At 31.5% G+C, this 17295-nt stretch overlaps 1 protein-coding gene across 1 annotated transcript; it reads left to right on the forward strand.

Moving 5' to 3' along the window:
• The first annotated feature begins 5726 nt into the window (after positions 1–5726).
• LOC141664933 (uncharacterized) lies at positions 5727–6518 on the forward strand. Its single transcript, XM_074470889.1, has one exon. It carries the CDS (start codon positions 5727–5729, stop codon positions 6516–6518), a length of 792 nt encoding a protein of 263 aa, XP_074326990.1.
• The last annotated feature ends 10777 nt before the right edge of the window (positions 6519–17295 follow it).

The following is a 17295-nucleotide window of genomic DNA, read 5'->3' on the forward strand; positions in this document are numbered from 1 at the left end:
ACAGGTTCCTACTAATAATAATTAAGCAAATTGGTATTTTTATATTCATATCATTCCATTAAATTTTATGAAGTATATAAATGATAAACCCCCTGAGACAGCGACCTTAAATTTATTTAGCTTACTAATCATGTCAAGCATTAGCTAAGCAACACACTTGACGAGCTGACGCCCCCCATACAAGTGTATACATTAATAAGCTTAAAGAGTTAGTGGAGGGAAATATATTAGACACACAATCAACTTGCCTACAGCTTGTTACTTGTCGATAACAAGTCTGTCATGTGCGGAAAAACAATTTGTGGATGGCAATTGGTCTCCGATGACTCTTGGAGTATTTGATAGGTGGAAAACAAAATGCCAAAATAACAAAATATTTTTGCATAATTATTATTAATGGATTTATTTGCTAATTTTTTCACATTAACTTTACTGCATATGATAAAAACTGTAATATGTAAAAAGGCATGTTTTAGATTTTTAAAGAGAAACTTGTCAATAAGTATGCTTGAATTACCCGAAAATTATCTAGTAGTCGTTTGAGTATTATGTGTACACAGGGACGGACAACGGCAAAAAAAAGACGTTGCTTGCGTTAGTGTTCGTAACGAATGGAGGCAAGGGTTGACAGGCAGGTGTGACAACTGTCACCCCAAATTTCCATATAATCATGAAATTTATATTAAAATTTATAAAAAAGAATTATATATTTAGTATTAAAATATAGTTATTTCTTTTTTTCGCCCCCTCAAAAAATGTATAAAATCTATGAATATAACACTAAAATTAATGATTTTTATTATAAATTTTAATTTAAATATGTAAATTCAAGTATATTAATACATTGTATATATTAAAAATAACTTTCTATTAATTTAAATAATGTAAATAAACTATAAAAAAATTAGTTATTTCGAAAAAAAAATCACGACCACAGACTCTTGTTTCTAGCTCCCTGTGTGTACAAACGAGTGAAGTGCATTGTTGTATTTTGACCAGAGCTGACAGTGTTTCGTGTCGTGTATAAACGTTTCGTGTACTTTCGTATTTTTGTGTATCAAATCCTAAACCCGAACCCGATCATGATTTGAATTTTTTTACCAATTTGGTGACTGGTAACCCGAAACTAACATATTCGTGTTTACCCGCTTTAGGATACTAAAGTACACGAATTATATACGAAAAAAATTAATTGTTAACAAATGTAATCGATAAATAAATGATCTTGAATAGTGAACAACAAAATAAAGTTCCTGATAAAAATGTATGAAACAAGTTATAATGTTCGTGTACACCAAACTATAAATTGTTCAACATTCAAAAAAAATTGAAAACATAAAGTCAACGACTTGATCTTACTTAATTTTTTTTTTACATTCACGATCACGAATCTAAAAATAAATAGCAAAATTTTTGCTAAAAAAAAGCATAAATTTAGTTTAACATTAAAATATCTTAAAAAGAAATTAACAAATTTAGTTTAGAGATAACCAATATCTTGAAAATCATGAATGCTCAAGTCTAAAGTAAATAGTGAAGTGCTTACAAAGTCAAGGAATAATAAAATATAATTTAATATTTACAATTATATATATGTTACTTAAAATAGGTAAATTTACATTTATATGTAATATATATATATGTATTACATATTTTTAAAATTTTAATTATTTATTTATTACGTATACTTTCGTTTCGTATCGTGTATCTAGATCAGAAACTCAAACCCGACACTAATTATATTCGTATTATTTCCACTATAACAAAATTGGCCAATTACGACGGCCAACTTACGACAGAAAAAAGTAAAACGTCGTAATTATTTATGGCGAAACCCAAAACCGTCGTAAATTTAGTATTTTATTAATAAAATTATGCACGACACGATTAAACATAAATGAAAATTATTTGAATTTACGATGATTTAAACATTTCGTCGTAAGTTATTTATTTTTATTAAAATTTTAACTTGAAATTGAATTAAAAAATCTTTTAACTAAATTTATAACGAAATACTTGCGACGAAACAAATCGGATCATAAAATTTACGACGGAAATTAAAAATCATCGTAAGTTATCAAATAGGAAAATTTAACTTTTTTCCCAAATTTTTGCAGAGAAAATAAAAATCATTTGAAGTTGCGACGATTTGAACATTTCGTCGTAAGTTAAATATTTTTATTAAAATTTTAACTTGAAATTAAATATAAAAAATATTTCATCTAAATTTACGACGAAATATTTGTGATGGAAAAAATTGGAACATCCAATTTTCGACGAAAATTAAAATTCATCGTAAGTTATCAAAGAGGGAAATTTAAATTTTTTCCCGAAATTTTGGCGGTAAATTTGACTTTTATCAATTTTTTTGTAGATACTAATTTATGACGGATTTCTTCGTAAATTAGCACATGATTTTTGATATTTTCAATTTTAAAAAAATATTATTTCATGATCCAACCATATTAATGTCAGCATTTATTTGTTTGGGTGACATTTCAAGAATTTCAGAAAAAATTAAATATTTTGATAAAATAATTTAATATGAAACATTGAATATATCACTAATATATATATAGTTATCCATACGGTTGGATCGATGAAAAATATTTTTAAATAATCAAAACACAAATTTAGGATTAAACATTAGTTAGTTGTACAAGTCAAACTGATGTTTGACTATTAAAATGCAAACCAAATAAAACTATTTTGATATGAAATTTTGGTTATATCACTAATATATATATATCTATTGACATCTATATGGTTGGATCGTTGAAAAATATTTTTAAAATAATCGAAACACTAATTCAGGATTTAACATTACTTAGTTGTACAAGTCAAACTGAAACTTAACTGTTAGAATGGAAACCAAATAAAATTATTTTGATATAAAACTTTAGTGATATCGCTAATATATATCTATTGACATCCATACGGTCGGATCGTTGAAAAATATTTTTAAAATAATCGAAACACCAATTCATGATTGAATACTAGTTAGATGTACTAGTCAAACATCAGTTTAACCGATAAAATGACAAATCAAATAAAATTATTTTGATATGAAATTTTGGTTGTATCACTAATATATATATCCGGTGACATCCACATGGTTGGATCGTTGAAAAATATTTTTAAAATTATTGAAATATTAATTCAGGATTAAATACTACTTAGATGTACTAGTCAAACTAATGTTTGACTGTTAAAATGGCAAACCAAGTAAAATTATTTTGATATGAAATTTTGGTTGTATCACTAATATATAAATCTGTTGACATCCATACGGTTGGATCGTTGAAAATTATTTTTAAAATAATCAAAACACCAATTCATGATTGAACACTCGTTAGATGTACTAGTCAAACTGATGTTTGACTCTTAAAATGGCAAACCAAATAAAATTATTTTGAAATAAAATTTTGGTTGTATCACTAATATATATATCTGTTGACATCCATACGGTTGGATCGTTTAAAAATATTTTTAAAATAATCTAAATAATAATTCAGGATTAAACATTACTTAAATGTACAAGTCAAACTGAAGCTTAACTATTATAATGGAAACCATATAAAATTCTTTTGATATGAAACTTTGGTGATATCACTAATATATATCTTTTGACATCCATATGGTTGGATCGTTGAAAAATATTTTTAAAATAATCAAAACACCAATTCAGGATTAAACACAAGAGGTGTACTAGTAAAATTGATGTTTGACTGTTAAAATGGAAAACCAAATAAATTATTTTGATATGAAATTTTGGTAGTATCACTAATATATATCTGTTGACATCCATATGGTTGGACCGTTGAAAAATATTTTTAAAATAATCGAAAAACTAATTAAGGATTAAACACTACTTAGAGGCACTAGTCAAACTGATGTTTGACTGTTAAAATGGTAAATCAAGTAAAATTATTTGATATAAAACTTTGGTTATATCACTAATATATATATCCATTGACATCCATACGGTTGGACAAATGACAAATATTTTTAAAATAATCGAAACACAAATTTAGGACCAAAGATTATTTGTTGTACAAGTCAAACTCATGCTTGACTGTTAAAATGACAAATCAAATAAAATTATTTTTGATATGAAATTTTGATTATATCACTAATATATATATATATATTGCAATCCACACGGTTGGATCGGAGAAAAGTAATTTTCAAAATAATCGAAATACAAATTCTAAACTTAACACTAGTTAATTGTACACGTTAAACTCATGCTTGACTGTTAAAATGGCAAACCAAATAATTTTTTTAAGTAAATATACAAAAAAAAAATTGAAATTTTTTGTATTTAAAATTATATGTGATCGATTAAAATTATATTTTGTTTAAAATATAAATTAATCGGTAAAAGTTTACTTATAAATTAGTTTGTAATACGTAGATATTGACATCCTTATAGTTAGATCATTAAAAAGTCATTCAAAAATTTGTTAATCGTGAAAGAGTCCGGTTTAAGTGAATAATTTTTTTACTAGGTGGTTGTTAAAACTTTATTAGAAATTTTTAAATTGAATTTAAATATTAATTGGTCTTCTTATATGAATATAGTATTTTAATTTTGTTAACTTTTTATATATACTTTTATAAAGAAAATCATATAAGGATTAATCGGATTCTAAAAATTAAATTGGTCGGGCACATTAATATGGATTACTAAGTTAAATCGGGGATTTTTAGAATACGGATTTTGAATCTTAATTTTTTTAAAGGGATTATAATTTACATATTAATTGATTTACTATTTACCTTTTAATAAGTTTATTACCCTTTCGTGGAGATGAAAATCTGAGGTATATAATATGTTACGTGTCAGTTACTTATTTGATGAACCTGTATCACACGGATTGCCAGCATGAAAACAACTTACAGTCCTTAGATAATACTGACAAGCACAATAGAAACACAAACACAAGAGAAACACAAACACAGACATCTCAAATATCTCTATCACATCCCAATATTTTCACTCCTCTCTCTCTTCTCCTCACTGCCTAGATCTACAATCTTAATCCCCAATACATCAACAAAAACCAAAATTTAATGCGACCCATTTAGTTTTCGATCCAAATCAGACAAGCCACTTGCGAAAAGATCTTTGCAATGATCCCCTTTAGTTATTATCGAGAACTCCGATAATAAACTCATCAGTGTAATGAGCATTAGGCTAGAGACCGAAAGTATCAGCCATGCCGCCTCATCTTTTCTTCTCTCCGTTCTTTCTCTCTTCTCACTCAAAACTCCCCCCGCTCTGTTGTCGAACTCGATACTCGTATCGATTGCGGAACAAGACTCGGATCTGGTTGAGTTAGTTAAGGAGTTAAGTGAGAGTGTGTTTTTGTCAGTTTGTTTTGGTAGTTATGTTAGTGTGAGGCGGTGGTTGTTACTATATGTGGTGGTTGTTGGATTTGAATAAGTCAATAAATAGCCATGCTTAGTCATGCTTGTTTTTAGGAGATGACCTAGTCGTTTTGTTAGAGTTTCTGTTAGAGGTAGTGTCTGTTTTTATTCCTTATTTTTCTAGTTTATTGTTACTGAATGTTGTAAGGCTGTTATATATCTGTAACTTGTTTCTTTGATTGAATAACACTGAAAACAACAATTCTATTTGCTTTCATTTGGTATCAGAGCAAAAATACAGTGTGAGAGTTTGAGAGGTGTGAGTGTTTGAGAGGAAAAACATCAAGAGAAATATGGCAGATACAGGAACTTTCAATGCACCGGCAGTTCCGAAATTTGATGGAGATTACGATCACTGGAGTTTAGTCATGGAGAATCTTCTTCATTCCAAGGAGTATTGGGGCATTATTGATCCAGGATTTGATGACCTGAAAAGTATTGAGAAACCTAATCCAACACAGAAGGCTGCTCTTGATGAAGCAACACTCAAAGATCTCAAGGCTAAGAATTATTTGTTTCAGTCAATCAACAAAACAACTTTGAAGACTATCACCCAGAAGGAGACAGCCAAACAATTATGGGATTCTATGAAGGTTAAGTATAAAGGCAGTGCTAAGGTGAAGCGTGCCCAACTACAACGGCTACGACGGACATTGGAGATCTTGGAGATGAAAGTTGGAGAGGGAGTAACAGGATACTTTGCAAGAGTCATCGAAACAGTCAATGACATGAGGAACTGCAGAGAAATAATAGACGATGTAAAAATCGTTGAAAAAATTCTCCGAAGTCTTACGGACAATTTTAATTACGTAGTTTGCTCTATCGAAGAATCCAAGGATATTGATAGTCTTACAGTGGATGAGTTGCAGGAGTCATTACAAGTACATGAATGCAAGGTAATTGAGAAGAAAACTGAAGAACAGGTCTTGCAAGTTAAAAACGAGCCAAGGAATGCTCGAGGAAGAGTAAAGTGGACATCTCAAAGAGGAGGAAGTAGCTTTAGAGGACGTGGTAGAGGCAGATCATATGTCAACAGATCAGCCATCAATTACTTTCGATATGAAAAAGTGGGCCTACCAGTTTGAATGTACAAATCTTGAGAAATGAGCTAATTTTGCTGAGATTGATGAAGAGGAAGAATTACTCTTAATGGCGCGTGCAGACATGGGAAGTGATGAAAGTAAAGGGGTATGGTTTCTGGACTCTGGATGCTCAAATCATATGACAGGAGAGAAATCTTTGTTTATTGAGCTAGATGAAAGCTTCAGGCACTCTGTCAGATTGGGAAATAGTACGAAAATGGTTGTTCAAGGAAAAGGGAAGATTAGATTTGAGGTGGAAGGAATAACACAAGTGGTGACTGATGTCTATTATATCCCAAATCTGACCAACAATCTGTTGAGCATTGGGAAACTGCAGGAGAAGCAACTGAAAATTTTAATCAGAAATGATGTGTGCAAGATCTTTCATCATCAAAGAGGACTGATCGTAGAGACACGAATGACATCAAATCACATGTTCCTAATTAATGCAAAGAAGAAGTCAACATCCATAAGCTGCTTTAAAGTAGAAGAATAGGATTTGGGAACACTTTGGCATAGGAGGTTTGGACACTTAAACAACAACTCTATTCAACTTATACAGAAGAAAGAAATGGTGAAAGGGTTACCAAATATTAATGACGGAGTCAAGGTGTGCACGATATGCAATGTAGAAAAACAGCAAAGAGGCAAATTTCCAAAGCAAAGTAAGTGGCGGGCAACAGAGAAACTGGAGCTAATACATGCAGATCTATGCGGACCAATCACTTCAGCCTCTCACAGTGGTAAGCGATACCTAATGGTACTTGTTGATGATTTTTCGAGGAAAACATGGATATATTTTCTTGTAGATAAAGCTGAAGCTTTTGAAGTTTTCAAAATATTTAAAAGTTTTGTTGAAAAAGAAGCGAAGACCGTCATTTGAGGGCTACGAACGGATAGGGGAGGTGAGTTCACTTCTGAAAAGTTCAACAAGTTCTGCAGAGATCAAGGAATAAAACGACAATTGACTGCAGCATACACTCCCAAACAAAACGGAATAGCAGAGAGGAGAAATCGAACAATCATGAACATGGTTTGTTGCTTACTCTCTGAAAAGGAGATGCCAAGATCCTTTTGGCCAGATGCAGCTAGATGAACTGCTCATGTTTTGAATCGAAGCTTCACAAAAGCAGTAAAAGACATGGTACCTGAAGAAAGATGGACAGGTATCAAGCCAGAAGTTGATTACTTCGAGGTTTTTGGACCAATCGGTCATGTTCATATTCCTGAGCAGAAACAAATAAAGCTTGACGATCGTAGTCATAAATGTATACTGTTCGGAGTCAGTGATGAATCAAAAGCCTACCGACTGTATGATCCAATCACAAAGAAAATAGTAATCAGCAGGGATGTCATATTTGAAGAAGATTATAAGTGGGAGTGGAACTTAAATACATTGGAGCAAAACATTCTTGCTTGGGGAGATGATGGAACTTTTGAAGAAGAGGTAACTGATGTAGAAGCGAATGATGAAAGAGAAATGGAAGAAGATACAGAAAATGAAAATGCGGAAGCCGAAACAGAAGTTTCAAGGACAGAAACTCAAGAACAATCGAGAAGGGCAAGGAAAGAACCTAGCTGGATGCATGATTTTGTAAGCGGGAAAAAATGTAACGCCCCCAAATCCGGGGTCAGAGGATTTGGTCGTCACTATAAAACCTCAATCCAAATTAACCTGTTTAAGTAATAAACAAATTCCAGCGGAAGATATTTAGCACAAATGACCCCAAACTAATCCAAGATCTTTTAAGGTTACAGTTCTAGAAACAAGATATCCAAATTCCAAAAATAAATTTTTCACTTTCTTTTGAAACTCTTTTCAATAAATTCTAACTCAAAACTAAACCCACTAGTATAACTTTAAAATGAAGTATACTAGGCCCAAATAAAATATACAACTATAATATAATATAATATAAATAACTTTACACAATAAAACTTACACTAGTCCGCAACCCTGGACCAACCACCTTCCAAAAGCTTCTTCTTTGCTTTCTCGAATTACGCAGTTTACTAGCGCAAGCTAATCCTCACTGGAGGTTAAATTTAAAAACAGGCAAGTATGAGCAGAAGAAATACTCAGCAAGATCATTATAGCATATATATGGTCGTTTTGATATAAAATTGACATCTGCATTAGAGCAGAACATTTTTAATATCATAGTTGCTGAATTATAAAATTTGTTAAAGAATCGGATAATTATTTCTCACTGTATTCAAAACTCTTTTTAATATTTTCGAGCGAAATGCTTCAGCAATACTTTGAATCTTGACGAGAATAAAATACGTAAAATAGTGTTTACGGAAATATCGTAAACAATTCTAACATGAAACAATGATTCTGGATTGAATCGTAAACTTTACTCAAAACCGAACTCTTGAAATTAATACTTATTTTGTTATCATATCAAATTAGAAATCACTACGAACTTTGATGCTCACAACATCCCATACTGAAGTCAACACCAATCATCTGTACTAATACCACCTTTGATATTTAACAACAAACTAAGGAATCTCAAAATAAGAAACTGAATCAAAACCACATTTCATCTTTTATCCGAAAACAAAATACTTAATAAATCATTCCTTATAAGATGTCAAAAGCAATATAATAATTTAGATTGGAATCCTCGAACGGCGGTGTGTTGCCGCCGGTGGTCAGCCGCGGGGCAACACCGGTATGCCGAAGCATATCCAACTAAACAAAGGGGTACCCAAGGCACATATCGGCCTAGCAAGGTGTTATATCCTGTATAACACATAGCTCACGCTGGACCGCCGCCACGGCCTCTTACGCAACCATCCAATCTTAAAACATTTTTATTGAAAGGGGTCATAATACTCGACACCCTTATAAATTTTATTCGCCCATTCACTTGGGCAGAAAACTAAAACAACGTCATCTTTCTCAAAATCCACATCATTTATAAATCCGATAATTGGATAAGTAAAATCACTTAGCTACTCTGAACATAGAATAGCGGAAGAATACTTGCATAAACAGAATTATTTAATTCAGCGATATGTAAAACATTTATCGATTCTAAACTGAAAATAGGGAAAGCAATACTTGCATGATACGATTCAAAATAAATATCACTTGAATAATAAGTGATGATAGAAATACTTACCTTTGGGTTTTAGCAGTTAGTCACACTCGTAAAGATGCATTTATTCTGACATTCTGTCTTAAAACATCACCGTCCTTCTTTTCAATACTTGACTGATATGCTGCTCCTGCGATTGCTAGAAGCCAATTATCCAATTCCATTCCATCTCACTCTTTATCCAACATCTTGTATTGATCAACTCGAATGATCCGCATCTATAATTAAAATATAGAACTTTAATTGTCTAATCCATAACCACTCGACGAACTACGCGTCAAAAGCCTATCGTCTACCCATACGATATCTCACACATAAATATAACAGACAAATACAGGACTCTTGATCCACATATGCACATAATTCACATAGTACATAAGCACATAACTCATATATCACATAATTCATATCACATAAGACTCAGTTCATCAGAAGGGTCGACTCGGTACGTTTAAAACGGAAATCGGGTCAAAAATATGATTTATCGATCAAAAATCGACTCAAAATGATTCGTAAAACAAGCGACCTTTCGAAACAAAAGAATCCGGGTCTCGAAAGTATTTTTATTGAAAGCGGAATATTTTTCTGAGTCTGTACGCGTTCGTTTCGTATTAAACGGATGAACGGTTTATTTATTATGAATTTTTGAACATTTTTCGAAATTAAAACGGGTCCCCGAATCATTTTATAACTAAATAATAGGGCTCGAACACCCGAAAATAATTTTATAAGAATTATCGAGCCTGGAAAATAATTTAAAATAATATTTTAAAGCTCGAACAATTTTTCGGAATTTTTAAATCATAAGAAATAATTAACTCGAATTAAATAATCAATTAAAATTCATTAACTAAATAATTTGGATTTATTTTCGAATAATAATAAAAATAATAATCTTTAGAACTAAAAAAATAATATTTTCTTGGAAATTGGACAGCACATCCTCTATTTTCGGACTGCCAGTCGATATCATATCGACACAACCAACAACAATCAACACAATAATTTATATTTACGCGTATAAACACTCCAGAAATGAATAACACGGTCAAAAATAACTTCTACAAGCACTTCTAAAAATTACGAAATAAATATATAAATACTGACATGCTATAATATACCCAAAATATAAAAGCAGAAACTAGGAATCCTTACCCAAAATAAATTCTGGTCACCCCGAGGAGAATATCTGATGTCCGGAAAATATCTACAGAAAAATCCGAAATTAATAGCCACAGACATATATACGTTGAGATGTCATGTGGAGTAATCAACACCGTCATACTCCTTTTTAATGTCCCAAAAATAAATTAAAACGGAAATATAAGGGAAATATGCCCCGCAAATTTTCTTCTCAAAACCTTGCAATATATATACCTATGCGTAGGTATCGAAGCGCTGATCGTTTACATATATAATAATTGAAATTTGGACGGACGGTTGAGAAGATATGAATTTTTGAAAATTAAAAGTATATAAACCGGGAGAGAGACAGAGAGACAGAAGTGGGAGAAATGTTTTGGTAAAAGGAAATGGGGGGGTTTTGTTTTGTTAAAGCGAGATAAGGAGGGGGAGGGGCGGCACGTGGCAGAGGTTGGGGATGGGGCTTTACACATTTCTTCTTTTTTTTCCCTTTTTTTTAACTAAAATCAATACAACCTAATTAAAATTAGCCCAAAATTAATAATTAGCGGATAATAATATTAAATCAAATAAATATAAAATTTATATCAAAATTTTCTAAAAATTATGAATATTTCAAAAATGCAAAAATATAAAATATTTGAAAGTCCCACGATTTTATAAAAATAAAAATCTGATTTTTGTGGGGTTTGACGTCCCGATAGGGGCCAGGTCCGTTAATTTTTTTGAAACTGAAATATTTCTAAATTTCTCGGAATATTTAATAAACTAATAAAATAAAATTTTCATAATTTTTAAAACATTTATAAATCGCGTGTCATATCCGCATTTTACGATTTAAAGAACAAACGTGCGGGCAAATATAAACCGAAATTTTTTCGAAATAATTTTAAATTCTCGAAATATTCAAATACTAATAAAATCTAAGTTTCATGATTTTTGAAATATTCTGGAATTTAATACTGAATTTACACTTTTATATATCGGATCCAAAAATAGATTACTTAGCCGCTAAGTAACTATATAACGATACAATTTAATACCAGATTTGGATAATTATCAAAACCGAACTTCTTATAAAACACCCTATGAGAAGATATTGTAAAAATATTCCGTCTCTCGAGAATAAGGGTTTTATTGATCTACCGAAATGATTAGCGTATCGAAAATTTTGCGTCGGGACGCGCACGGGTCAAACCGTAATCCGGATCGAAAAAGTCAAAACACAGAAAATGTCCGGAATTACCAGATTAGGTTAGGAAGGAGTTTTCCGAAGAGTTTCGGGTTGTAAAAACGCAAAAACAGTTGAGGTTGGACGATTCCCGGCTTTATAAAATAGTTTTGTAATTATTCAGAAAATAATTAATAAATCCATAAAACATTATAAAATCATCTAACAGTCCAAAAATTACCAGAAAAATATCACAATTATCTATATTTTATTCTGAGCACATAAAAATTAAAATACTCAAATAATATCACATATAAACACCCAAACACCAATTCCAATATCAGATAATTCACCAAAATTCACATAAAAATCACATAAACAAATCCAAATAATTATAAAAATAATATCTGAAAATATGGGATATTACAATCTACCCTCCTTATAAGGATTCCGTCCTCGGAATCAACAGAAGAAAGCACTAAGGGTTTTCTAACCAACTTTCCGTTTCCAAATAACCTTAATTTTCCATAATCTCAAACAAATCTTATATTTCTTGTATAATAAAACTTTTACAGGTGCTTTACTGGGCACCATTGTTCCATTCACATCCTTTGATCAATTAATCAATGGAATCACTTTTTACTGATTGCGAGAAAGAAGAATAGAGATAAAGATATAGAGAAAGAAAAAGGAAAGAGAGATAGAGATAAATAGAGAAAGAAATAAAGAAACAGACCGACTTCGCTATACGCCCCTGATATTTTAATCGCATTGCAATCCACTGCTGCTCTTGGTAATCCCATCACATAACCCTGCTTTGACTTGAACAGGATAACTCAGTTAACTTGATTGACATACCTTCGAATATTTGGAATGATAAAATCATAAAATTTCAAAAAGAAGAGAATTTGATATCATAACGGGACCAAAATCTGAATTTGAGAAAAAGTATTATTGAAATGAAGGAATAACAGAGAGATCAATATGATCAAATGAACTTGGTATTATGTGTCCAAATTAAGACACTGCTAAAGGTTGTTAACCTTCATGTATTCACAACACACACAAGTGATGGCGTCCCATCCAACTCCTATCACACAGACAGGTATACCTTGCGTCCCCTATAGTTAGGGTTGTTCATCTCAGTCAGAATAAAAGAATATCAAAAGAATCCAAAATTAAATGAATAAAACTGAAAAGATTTCAAAGATGATATTTCTGAAGAAAATGAAGTCCAGAGAACAAAATTATGGCACCAAATGAGCAAGTGGTGTCACATTACCAAGAAACCATCCACCAAATAAGAAAAGTGGAAGTTAAATTATCATAACTTGGCAGAGCTATCAAAACCTGAAAAATAGGCTTTATGATAGCCTCTGGCATATTTAAAACACAGATATGATTGAAAATGAGTGTTAGGGAATATATCTTCTAACAAATACCTCTTTTCGAGAGATGATAAAAGAAGTTATAAAAAAAAGAAGGTATTGCCAAAGTCTTAATACTTATCTTCTATTTGAACTCTTCTGTTGACTCGTCATCCGATTCTAGATACTTCTTCATGTTCTGAGGATATCAAGAATCTTCGTCGTCGTCAAATCGTAGTAGCCTCGAAAGATTCCACAATAGAAGTTTGCAACTGCCAGGAGTTTTGTCCAGCTCAACACAACCATCTCAAACGAATGCGCCTATCTTAACTTACTCGTTGGTACTATATCCGATAGTCCAACAGGAACTCGATATGAGCTCAATCGTCCTTACATAGCTATACACACACCTACACACTCTAGTTTCTAGTTTACTATAACCTCTGCTCTGATACCAACCTGTAGCGCCCCCAAATCCGGGGTCAGAGGATTTGGTCGTCACTATAAAACCTCAATCCAAATTAACCTATTTAATTAATAAACAAATGTCAGCGGAAGATATTTAGCACAAATGACCCCAAACTAATCCAAGATCTTTTAAGGTTACAGTTCTAGAAACAAGATATCCAAATTCCAAAAATAAATTTTTCACTTTCTTTTGAAACTCTTTTCAATAAATTCCAACTCAAAACTAAACCCACTAGTATAACTTCAAAATGAAGTATACTAGGCCCAAATAAAATATACAACTATAACATAATATAATATAAATAACTTTACACAATAAAACTTACACTAGTCCGCAACCCTGGACCAACCACCTTCCAAAAGCTTCTTCTTTGCTTCCTCGAATTACGCAGCTAACTAGCGCAAGCTAATCCTCACTGGAGGTTAAATTTAAAAACAGGAAAGTATGAGCAGAAGAAATACTCAGCAAGATCATTATAGCATATATATGGTCGTTTTGATATAAAATTGACATCTGCATTAGAGCAGAATATTTTTAAAATCATAGTTGCTGAATCATAAAATTTGTTAGAGAATCGGATAATTATTTCTCACTGTATTCAAAACTCTTTTTGATATTTTCGAACGAAATGCTTCAGCAATACTTTGAATCTTGACGAGAATAAAACTCGTAAAACAGTGTTTACGGAAATATCGTAAACAATTCTAACATGAAACAATGATTCTGGATTGAATCGTAAACTTTACTCAAAACCGAACTCTTGAAATTAATACTTATTTTGTTATCATATCAAATTAGATATCACTTCGAACTTTGATGCTCACAACATCCCATACTGAAGTCAACACCAATCATCTCTACTAATACCACCTTTGATATTTAACAACAAACTAAGTATTCTCAAAATAAGAAACTGAATCAAAACCATATTTAATCTTTTATCCGAAAATAAAATACTTAATAAATCATTCCTTGTAAGATGTCAAAAGCAATATAATAATTTAGATTGGAATCCTCGAACGACGGTGTGTTACCGTCGGTGATCAGCCGCGGAGCAACACCGGTATGCCGAAGCATATCCAACTAAACAAAGGGGTACCCAAGGCACATATCGGCCTAGCAAGGTGTTATATCCTGTATAACACATAGCTCACGCTGGACCGCCACCACGGCCTCTTACGCAACCATCAAATCTTAAAACAATTTTATTGAAAGGGGTCATAATACTCGACACCCTTATAAATTTTATTCGCCCATTCACTTGGGCAGAAAACCAAAACAACGTCATCTTTCTCAAAATCAACAACATTTATAAATCCGATAATTGGATAAGTAAAATCACTTAGCTACTCTGAACATAGAATAGCGGAAGAATACTTGCATAAACAGAATTATTTAATTCAGCGATATGTAAAACATTTATCGATTCTAAACTGAGAATAGGGAAAGCAATACTTACATGATACGATTCAAAATAAACATCACTTGAACAATAAGTGATGATAGAAATACTTACCTTTGGGTTTTAGCAGTTAGTCACACTCGTAAAGACGCATCTATTCTGACATTCTATCTTAAAACATCACCGTCCTTCTTTTCAACACTTGACTGATATGCTGCTCCTGCGATTGCTAGAAGCCAATTATCCAATTCCATTCCATCTCACTCTTTATCCAACATCTTGTCTTGATCAACTCGAATGATCCGCATCTATAATTTAAATATAGAACTTTAATTGTCTAATCGATAACCACTCGACGAACTACGCGTCAAAAGCCTATCGTCTACCCATACGATAGCCCACACATAAATATAACAGACAAATACATGACTATTGATCCACATATGCACATAATTCACATAGCACATAAGCACATAACTCATATATCACATAATTCATATCACATAAGACTCAGTTCATCAGAAGGGTCGACTCGGTACATTTAAAACGGAAATCGAGTAAAAAATATGATTTATCGATCAAAAATTAACTCAAAATGATGCGTAAAACAAGTAACCTTTCGCAATAAAAGAATTCGGGTCTCGAAAGTATTTTTATTGAAAGCGGAATATTTTTCTGAGACTGTACGCGTTCGTTTCGTATTAAACGGACGAACGGTTTATTTTTTATGAATTTTTGAACATTTTTCGAAATTAAAACGGGTCTCCGAATCATTTTATAACTAAATAATAGGGCTCGAACACCCGAAAATAATTTTATAAGAATTATCGAGCCTGGAAAATAATTTAAAATAATATTTTAAAGCTCGAACAATTTTTCGGAATTTTTAAATCATAAGAAATAATTAACTCGAATTAAATAATCAATTAAAATTCATTAACTAAATAATTTGGATTTATTTTCGAATAATAATAAAAATAATAATCTTCAGAACTAAAAATAATAATATTTTCTTGAAAATTGGACAGCACCTCCTCTATTTCTCGGACTGTCAGTCGATATCATATCGACACAATCAACAACAATCAACACAATAATTTATATTTACGCGTATAAACACTCTAGAAATGAATAACACGGTCAAAAATGACTTCTACAACCACTTCTAAAAATTACGAAACAAATATATAAACAATGACATGCTATAATATACACAAAATATAAAAGCAGAAACTCAGAATCCTTACCCAAAAAAAATCGTGGTCACCCCGAGTAGAATATCTGATGTCCGGAAAATATCTCCAGAAAAATCCCAAATTAATAGCCATAGACATATACACGTTGAGATGTCACGTAGAGTAATCAACACCGTCATACTTCTTTTTAATGTCCCAAAAATAAATTAAAACGGAAATATAAGGGAAATATGCCCCGCAAATTTTCTTCTCAAAACCTTGCAATATATATACCTATGTGTAGGTATCGAAGCGCTGATCGTTTATATATATATAATAATTGAAATTTGGACGGACGGTTGAGAAGATATAATTTTTTGAAAATTAAAAGTATATAAACCGGGAGAGAGACAGAGAGACAGAAGGGGGAGAAATGTTTTGGTAAAAGGAAATGAGGGGGGGGGGTTTGTTTTGTTAAAGCGAGATAAGGAGGGGGAGGGGCGGCACGTGGCAGGGGTGGGGGCTTTACACGTTTCTTCTTTTTTTTTCCCTTTTTTTAACTAAAATCAATACAACCTAATAAAAATTAGCCCAAAATTAATAATTAGCGGGTAATAATATTCAATTAAATAAATATAAAATTTATATCAAAATTTTCCAAAAATTATGAATATTTCAAAAATACGAAAATATAAAATATTTGAAAGTTCCACGATTTTATAAAAATAAAAATCTGATTTTTGTGGGGTTTGACGTCCCGATAGGGGTCAGGTCCGATAATTTTTTTGAAACTGAAATATTTCTAAAATTCTCGGAATATTAAAAAACTAATAAAATAAAATTTTCATAATTTTTAAAACATTTATAAATCGCGTGTCATATCCGCATTTTACGATTTAACAAACAAACGTGCGGGCAAATATAACCCGAAAATTTTTCGAAA

Source organism: Apium graveolens, chromosome 6 (assembly GCF_009905375.1).
Source record: "Apium graveolens cultivar Ventura chromosome 6, ASM990537v1, whole genome shotgun sequence".
NCBI classification, from domain to species: Eukaryota; Viridiplantae; Streptophyta; class Magnoliopsida; order Apiales; family Apiaceae; genus Apium; species Apium graveolens.

Bases quoted from the DNA above. Each gene is read 5' to 3' on its own strand.
- LOC141664933 (XM_074470889.1), top strand. From the start codon at position 5,727: ATGGCAGATACAGGAACTTTCAATGCACCGGCAGTTCCGAAATTTGAT.